We start from the raw sequence: 8,453 nt of genomic DNA on the forward strand, positions 1-8,453 counted from the left end.
ATATATATATATATATATAAATAGGACCACTCTTATACTAACAGCCCATTTCTTAAATTCTTCTCAGAAGACAGAAAGAATTATCAATTAGACTTGGCCAATCCACAGGCATATCTTATGGACGTGCTCTCGGCTGCAGAGGATTGGACACATCTCTCGTTGCTTTATTTCGCTTTATTTATTTATTTATGGATCTTGAGTTTCTTCTTTGAGCAAAAACCGGTAGCTGACTGTTTTTTGTATAAATAGGTTACTTTTACAAATGACTCGATAGGAAAATTTTATACTATTCAGTACACTCCATCTTCATCTTTAAGCAAGGAATAACAAAAGAAAAAAAAAAAGAAAAAGAAAGAAAAAGAAAAAGAAAAAAATGGTAGGACGTGTTCTTCATATTTTCAACATTTTCTTCTTTTTGATTTCTGTGTTTTTGGGTTCCCAAGTCCAAGGTCGGTCACTTTCGGTTAAGAAACCCGACCCGGATAATGCCGCTGCCACTGCTCGTTGGTTGGTCGCTCAGAACTCATGGGGCGTCTTAAAGTACATAAATCTCTCTTTCACTCTTTTGTATTTTTCTCAATCATATTTAGCCTTAATGGATTCTGGGTTTTCCTTTTTTTTTTTGAGAAAAAAAAAAACCATTTTTGGTGAATTTCGCTTGGATTGTTTCTTCTGGGTTATTGGGCTGTTATAGGAAACGATTAGAACTTGGTTCGTTTCGGTTGATTTTGCTTGTAAGATTTAATTTTGTGATTATCAGTTGTGGGCGTGTATCGATAAATATTATGCTCTGATTGTTATATTGATCGATAGAAATCTCGATTTCCTTGTTTGTTTGCTAGTGGATTGCCATATATTTATTTATTATTTTTTTTATGTTCCCAGAAAAAAGAAGGAAAGATAGAACCTTTGTTGGAAAGTAGTATAATCAAATAACAATTGTGATTTTGTATTCGTGAAACCTAATTCACAGCAGTGGAATTATGGAACTTGATAGTTTTTCCTTCTTCAAATTTATGATCTTTTATCCGCAAAAAAAAAAAAAAAAAAAAAAAAGCTGAAAATCTTTATAGCTTACATTGCTCGTCTTGATTTTGCAGTACCATCTCAAGTGACTTGGGAGGAGCACCTTTTGGGTAAGGTTTCTTTTTCGTATGTTCATATATACTGCATTGTTTTTAGAGAAAATTTAAATTTATTAACCTTTTTTTTTTTCTTTTCCCCTCATTTTTTTTTCGTTGCACTTTCTTTCAATTTTTTTTTCACCATAGAATTTGGGTTTCAAACATAGCCTTACTTCTCAGGTTCAAGATCCAAATCTTTCAACTACCATATGCAGAAATACTATTTTCTTTTGCTCTCTGCTTTTAACTTCATATAGATTGAAGAATCACGTGTTGCCTCATTAGAGTGCGCTCTCAAGTCGCGCCTTAACCTAAGATATTAGTTACTGCTTCTTAGTTTACCAATTATCCACAAAGCTTAAGCTATAAAGAGGTGGACCGAAATAGTTTTATATTCTACAACTCTCCTTCACTTGTAGGCCATATGATGGGCAAATCTGCGAACAAATATTAATTATGAGCCCGAAATATTTTGAGGGCTCAACACGTGATGACAACGTTAGAAAATGTAATTACACGAGTTTGTATCTAGGACCTCCTACTCCCGTAAACGTAAACTGTTAACTATAAAGAAGTAGACCAATAATAGTTTTATATTGTAACACTGTTGCCATGTAGGAATGTGGTCTCATTCAGTGATGGGAAACCTGGTAAAGGCAAGGGTATCCCATACTTCTACTTAACAACTCTTGATCCAAGTGCCAGATATGGATTGAAAGATCCAAGGGCTTCACTTACAGTCAGTGAGTACCCTCTGGGAACTTGTGGGAAAATAGACCCGGAGAACCCAACCTGTGCCAAGCTAACACTTACAGGAAAGGTGCGTTGCTAATTTAAGTTTGACTATGCAATTTCTGAGGAAGATATCATATTGGAACAGAATGAACTGACAGTTTTTGGATGGTATTCCAGTTTAAATTAGTCGATCCGAAATCCAAAGAAGCAGAGTTTGCTAAAACCGCATTGTTCTCGAAACATTCAGAGATGAAGGGTAACTTGACAAAATTTGACATGCTAACGGCAGATCTAGTGCCATGTTTTTCTCATTTTTCATCGTGTTTTGTGTCTCTAACCAGGCTGAATTTAGTTTTATTTTGGATGTTTGTTTTGACAGACTGGCCTAAGAGTCATAACTTCCAGATCTTCAAATTAGAGATCGAGAATATTTTCTTGATTGATTGGTTTGGTGGTCCTAAACCTATCACTTCGGACGAGTACTTGCACCCCAAAATGTGAGCTGTACCATGTTTGCCTAATGGGAAATTACCACAAAATTTACACCGCGTTGTTGTGCCTTTGAAATGAATAAAGTTTAATCTCATTTCGCAGTACTTGATTCATTTTGATTTTGATTTTGATTTTTTGCTTTTGGGTATCTGCCATACAGGAAAGAAATCGCCTACATTATGTGAATTCTCTTCTTTTTGTATTCGATGACAAAACTACCGTCAATGGGATTGATGAAATTGTAAATGTAAACAACTCCTAATGTATTGTTTACATGTTGTACAGCAATGCTTTGTCTTATTATCTTATAATAATCATTGTTGATAATTGTTCGGTGTTGAGTTTGTACCACAAAAGATCTTGCTTGTCTTCCCTGTAAATGTAAAACTATTTAATTGTACATTGTTATGCTCCCTATAATAAACATGCATGGAATTACTTCTGAAACGACATGTCGATTTTATTTAATTGTACGTTGTTATGCTGCCTATAATAAACATGCATGCAATTACTTGCAGAACGACATATCGTTTTTTATTGTCCTTCTTGCTTACATTTTTATTAATATTTTTAGTTACACGAAACGACATGTCGATTTTATTTAATTGTACGTTGTTATGCTGCCTATAATAAACATGCATGCAATTACTTGCAGAACGACATATTGTTTTTTATTGTCCTTCTTGCTTACATTTTTATTAATATTTTTAGTTACAAAAATAAAATAGAAGGGGGATTTACTCGAGAGCAACATCTTGGGAATCTTTGCACCTTTCAATCCACATTGAAAATGTATTCAGCCAAAAAACAAAAAAAAAAAAAAAAAAACCCCAAATTGAAAGGGAAACCAAACCTATATGGAGATAAAGGAAAAAGATATCAACAAATTTACGTGGCACTCTTTTCTTTTTCTTTTTTTTTCCAAAAAAAAAGGGTCTAAAAATGGCATATGAAGGTTATATCCACTGCTTTTCAATCCACGTGGCACTTTGAGACTCGTAGTACATGTGTACCACAGATTAATTGCGTATTAATTTTTATTGAAAATTTAAGAAACGAGTTTTTTCTATAATAGTTCATAGATAAGAGAGTACGAATAGTTTATATTGAAAATCAAAGGATACATTGTTACGAGGATTACAATTGAGGAATAATTGTTAGTCATCGATTTTAATCAATTATGTGATTAAATTAAGAGTTTAAGAACTTGGATTGTAGAGTTGTAAAACGTGCCGTGTTGGGCCGGCACGGCACGACCGACCCCAAACCCGTGGTATGCCTGGGCCGTACTAGGGCCGGGCCTGAGGAGAAACTCTCAGGCCCACAATTGGCCCGCGGCCCTAGTCTATAAGAGTTAGGGCCGGGCTTGGGCTCAAGCCCTTCACGGGCCGGCCCTTGTAATTTCTTTTACAAAATTTAATTAAAAATAAGAAAATATATCATATGCCCCCTAAAAGATGTGATTTTATTAAATTGAGATAATACAAATAAGTACACATAAATGATTGCCTCTTTTAAAATCTTGTCAGGTAAAACCTGTGGAGAGATTGAGACAAAACCTTAGCGAAGGAAAAAGAGTACAGTATTCTAGGATAAGTAAATTACAAAACCTAAGTGCTTCAAGAAGATTATGTTATTTCTAAGTTAGAAAAATAGTCTTGCATTGAATCATCCGTATATTGTTGTTTTCGTCTTTTGGCATCTTCCTAGTCTTTAACACACATTAGCCCCTCAAAGATATCTGGATGCATTTTGCTTCTCTTCTCGTCAAGAATTCTGTTGCTTGCACTAAATGCTCGCTCCGATGCTACCGTTAACATTGGAGTTGTTAGAATGTCACGAGCTATTACAGACAATGTTGGAAAACGATTGATCTTGCTCTTCCACCACTGTAAGATGTCTAGTTTGTCATCATCGATTACAAAATTTGCTTCAAAATATTTTACCAGTTCGGTAGATGCTTGTGTTGATGATGATCGTGTCGTTTTCTCTTTCTTCTTCAAGAAATTCCACGACGAGCCTTTAGGCCCTAAACTGCTAGTTGGCGTCAAAGTTCCCTATTCTTTTTTACTTGTGCTGTATTTTTCTTCATACAAACCAAATAACTTTTCTAACATTTTCCTAGCGTCAGTAATAGTTAGTAGCATATCAATACCTAAATTTTATGTTGTAGCAATCATCAAAGATTCAGTCCCATCTACTTCGCACCAAGGATTTAAAATGGTTGCTAATGCATATAACATAAAACAATCTGACCAATAACTTTTAAATTTAGTTTCCATTAGCTTAACTATGTTTCTAAAAAGTTCAATATCCCTATAATAAGAAAATGTTTCTGAAATATTAAATAGTTGATGTAAAGCTAAATGTACAGTAGGATAATAAACTCCGGAAAGTACTTCAGTAGCATTGTAGAAAAATTCTAGAAATTTTAAAAAATACTTACCAATCTGCTAATCTGTATCGAAAATTAAAAACTGATAATTCTTACTGTTTACACACGTTGTAATGAGCTGTTGATACGAAAGTGCAGCCTTTAACATTAAATAGGTGGAATTCCACCTATGTCTTACGTCAGTTGGGAACCTTCTTAGGCACATCTGACTGTTCCTGCAATATTGTTTGAATTCTTAGAGCCGAGCTCCAGAATTAGATATGAAGGATAAAGGATTCTCTAAATTTGTTAGATTAGCTGAAATATGTTCAATTCCTGCCTGAACTACTAAATTGATTATGTGACACGCACACCGTTGATGAAAAATTTTCCTTCCAAACGCTGGTTTCAAATTACGTTTAAACATGTTAATTGCAGCCGTGTTAGCTGACATATTATCAAAAGTAATAGTTTAAACTTTATCTTTTATCTCATAAAACCCAAAAATTTCCATTATTGTTTCAAAAATAGCATTTGCGTTGTGACGATATGAGCATAAACAAAAACCTATTATTCTCTTTTGTAATATCCTTTCATCATCAACATAATGTGCCGTGATGTATAAATATCTAGTTTTATTGCACCCCTCCCATAGATCAGAAGTACAAGATACAGTAGCATTAAAAGACCTAAAATTGTCAACTAGAGATTGTCTCGTTGTGCACTGAAACATTATCTACCGGAGCATTTTCTGGTTCAGTGGGAGTGGGGTTCTGAGCCATCATTTCATCCTCGAAAATAACTCATCACTAAGCTCAGGGTGAGTAGTGAAATCAAAGAAGTTTGATGCGGCCATTTTCTTAGAAATTGATTGAACTTAAACTTTGTAAATGAAAGAGCAAGAAAATGAGTGATCGCGAGATAAAAGCGTAGAATCAAAATCAAAAAACAAGATGAGAGATAGAATAAGAGTAAGATGAGAAGTTGAGAGTGAATTATTGTGTGAGATTAAGGGGTATTTATAGGAGATTTTTTTTTCAAATTGTGACAGTTGGGCCCTTCGCGGGCCCAACGGTCACAATCCTCACTGGCTGGAGGGTTTTTTGGCAGACCGTTTCGGGGGCTTGGGCCGGGCCGAACAATGGCCAAATCCAAGCTTGGGCCGGGCCGCGGGCTGAGAAGCCGTGGCCCAGCCCTAGCCCATCAAATGTGCCGGGCCGGCACGACCTGTAACATTACCATATTGGGCTTGCCGAATCTGGCACTATTACGAGCTGGGCCGGGCTGTTCATGGACGGCTTGGCCCATTTGACAACTCTTTAGATGTCAAGACGAAAATATCATTAATCAAATGATCACTCGCAAATAGGCTGAGTATTACAACATCTCCAATGCAATACTTGTATCAATTACAAATTTAATATTTTGAGTGTAAAAATTTTTTTCTATTGCAATGTTATTTATTGTGATAAATTTGTCATATGTTATATTTGATTGTACTTGATTTACAATAAGTAAAACATATGATAAATTTACCATTTGAGTGCTATTAGTTGATACATTTACTTTTTTAATTAATTATCTTAATATTTATCTTTCTAATTATTTTAATATTAGAAATTTACCTTTAAAATTTTTAAAATTCAATGATTACAAAAATATTATAACATTTAAACTAATATTATGCATAGGAACGCAACATATCACCATTATAGTTTTTGATGTTAAATATGCAGTAGGCAAGGCATTAACCTTTGCGTTGAAGATAGTCTTAGTAAATAAAGGTCGTTTGACAGAACTGACATCATTTTTTATGTCGTTTGTTCATTCGTTAAATGTAAACAGACTCGTCTGCTTGAAAGCGAAAAGATCATACAAAGGACTCCTTCCTTATCTTTGAATCCCAAACTCCCTCCATGACGAACTGAAAAAAATGTTGCTTCCTCCATCTCAACTTCCCACCTCCCCTCTCCCGCCAAAACTACTGACCCACCGATCTCCTCCTCTCTTCTTCTTCTCTTCACCATTTTCCACAACTCCCAAACCCCTCAAATTCACAGTCCGAAGCTCCAACGCCGACGCTCAAACCTTGCTTCCTAAGTCCGCCATCCAAAGAATCTCCGAGAAGCTCCGCAGCCTCGGATTCACCGACGAGAATCCAAGTCCGGAGCCGGAGAGGTCCTCCGCCGGAGAAATTTTCGTTCCGTTGCCGCACCGATTGCCGAAGCAGAGGGTCGGCCACACGATCGACGCCAGCTGGAGCTCGCCGGAGAATCCGGTTCCGGAGCCGGGTTCGGGGACGGCGATCAAGAGGTTTCGGGAGTTGAAGACCGAGGTGAGGAGGCAGAGGCGAGAAGAGAGGAAGGAATCGGCGGCGAATGCGAGGGAGGAGAGGGAGAGGGTTCCGACTTTGGCGGAGCTGAGGCTGCCGCCGGAGGAGCTGAGGAGGCTGAGGACGCTGGGGATTGGGTTGAGGAAGAAGGTGAAGGTCGGGAAGGCCGGGATTACGGAAGGGATTGTGAATGGGATTCACGAGCGGTGGAGGCAGTCTGAGGTCGTCAAGATCGAGTGTGAAGATATTTGTAGGATGAACATGAAGCGGACGCATGATTTATTGGAGGTAATTCTCAATTAATTATTGATTTATCAATGTCTTGTTACGAATTTCACAAATTATTCCGTAGTTGTGGTCTATTTGATCTTGCATTTCCAATCGAACTTGTACAAACTGCTGCTCAAAGTTAAATGAAGAGTAATGTAGCTTAAAAGGTGACATTTTGATTATAAAGTTGTGTTAGTTTTGAGTAATGGAGCTAATTTGGCAGAAAAAAACCGGAGGCTTGGTTGTTTGGAGGTCTGGAAGTAAGATAGTGTTATATAGAGGGATAAAATACAAATACCCTTACTTTTTTGTGGGGAAAGACGCATCTCACACCGCGACGTTACCGGTTCCAGACGTTGGAGATGAAGAACAGAATAAAACGGATACTTCATCTAGTATAGATGGAGTAGAAACTGTTGCTCCAACCCCCGGGAATAAATTGGTTCAACCAAGCTTAATACAAGGTGTTGGCTTGCCAAATAGAGTACGATTTCAGCTGCCAGGGGAGGCGCAACTTGCAGAAGAAGCCGACCGCTTGTTAGATGGGCTGGGTCCGCGTTTTACTGATTGGTGGGGATATGATCCTCAGCCTGTGGATGCTGATCTTCTACGCCCGATTGTTCATGGATACAGAAGACCCTTTCGCCTTCTTCCCTATGGCGTGCTGCCTAAACTAACAGATGATGAAATGACCACATTAAGGAGGCTTGCTCGGCCCTTGCCATGCCATTTTGCCTTGGGTGAGTTGGGCTTCCAGTGCCATAACTGGCGTTAATGTGTTCAACATGTTAGTAATCATTTTCTTATCTTGGCAGGCCGAAATAGGAATCTTCAAGGATTGGCTTCTTCCGTTGTCAAACTATGGGAAAAATGCGAGGTCGCCAAGATTGCTATCAAGAGAGGGGTGCAGAACACTAATAGTGAAATGATGGCGGAAGAGTTAAAGGTTGCCTTTGGTTAAAAATATATGTATGTTTAATTTATTTTGCCTTAGAGCTCCTCATGCATGTTTACCAAGTCAACCATGGCATAAAGATAACATAGTAATTGGAAAACAGTAGCTGAACTTTTCATCTGTTATTTTCCTTGCCACTTAATATTGCAATATATATATATATATATATAT

At 37.2% G+C, this 8,453-nt stretch overlaps 2 protein-coding genes across 2 annotated transcripts; both read left to right on the forward strand.

Moving 5' to 3' along the window:
- The first annotated feature begins 249 nt into the window (after positions 1-249).
- Positions 250-2,774, forward strand: LOC21393809 (protein CREG1). Its single transcript, XM_010093651.2, has 6 exons — positions 250-540; positions 1,101-1,136; positions 1,743-1,944; positions 2,037-2,115; positions 2,239-2,356; positions 2,512-2,774. The coding sequence occupies exons 1-6, from the start codon at positions 374-376 to the stop codon at positions 2,534-2,536; spliced, it is 627 nt and encodes a 208-aa protein (XP_010091953.2). The 5' UTR covers positions 250-373; the 3' UTR covers positions 2,537-2,774.
- Positions 2,775-6,606: 3,832 nt separating this feature from the next.
- LOC21393810 (CRM-domain containing factor CFM2, chloroplastic) lies at positions 6,607-8,273 on the forward strand (the record flags this gene model as incomplete). Its single annotated transcript, XM_010093652.2, has 3 exons — positions 6,607-7,345; positions 7,551-8,067; positions 8,143-8,273. Coding segments are annotated over exons 1-3 (1,335 nt in total), but the record flags the coding sequence as incomplete, so codon positions are not given.
- Positions 8,274-8,453: the final 180 nt, after the last annotated feature.

This window comes from Morus notabilis, unplaced genomic scaffold, assembly GCF_000414095.1.
Source record: "Morus notabilis unplaced genomic scaffold, ASM41409v2 Scaffold1242, whole genome shotgun sequence".
In the NCBI taxonomy this organism is placed as follows: domain Eukaryota; kingdom Viridiplantae; phylum Streptophyta; class Magnoliopsida; order Rosales; family Moraceae; genus Morus; species Morus notabilis.

Coding starts and splice junctions, on each gene's coding strand:
- LOC21393809 (XM_010093651.2), top strand. CDS start 374: ATGGTAGGACGTGTTCTTCATATTTTCAACATTTTCTTCTTTTTGATT. Junction 2,116..2,238: donor GAAACATTCAGAGATGAAGG/GTAACTTGACAA, acceptor TTGTTTTGACAG/ACTGGCCTAAGAGTCATAAC. Junction 2,357..2,511: donor GAGTACTTGCACCCCAAAAT/GTGAGCTGTACC, acceptor TCTGCCATACAG/GAAAGAAATCGCCTACATTA.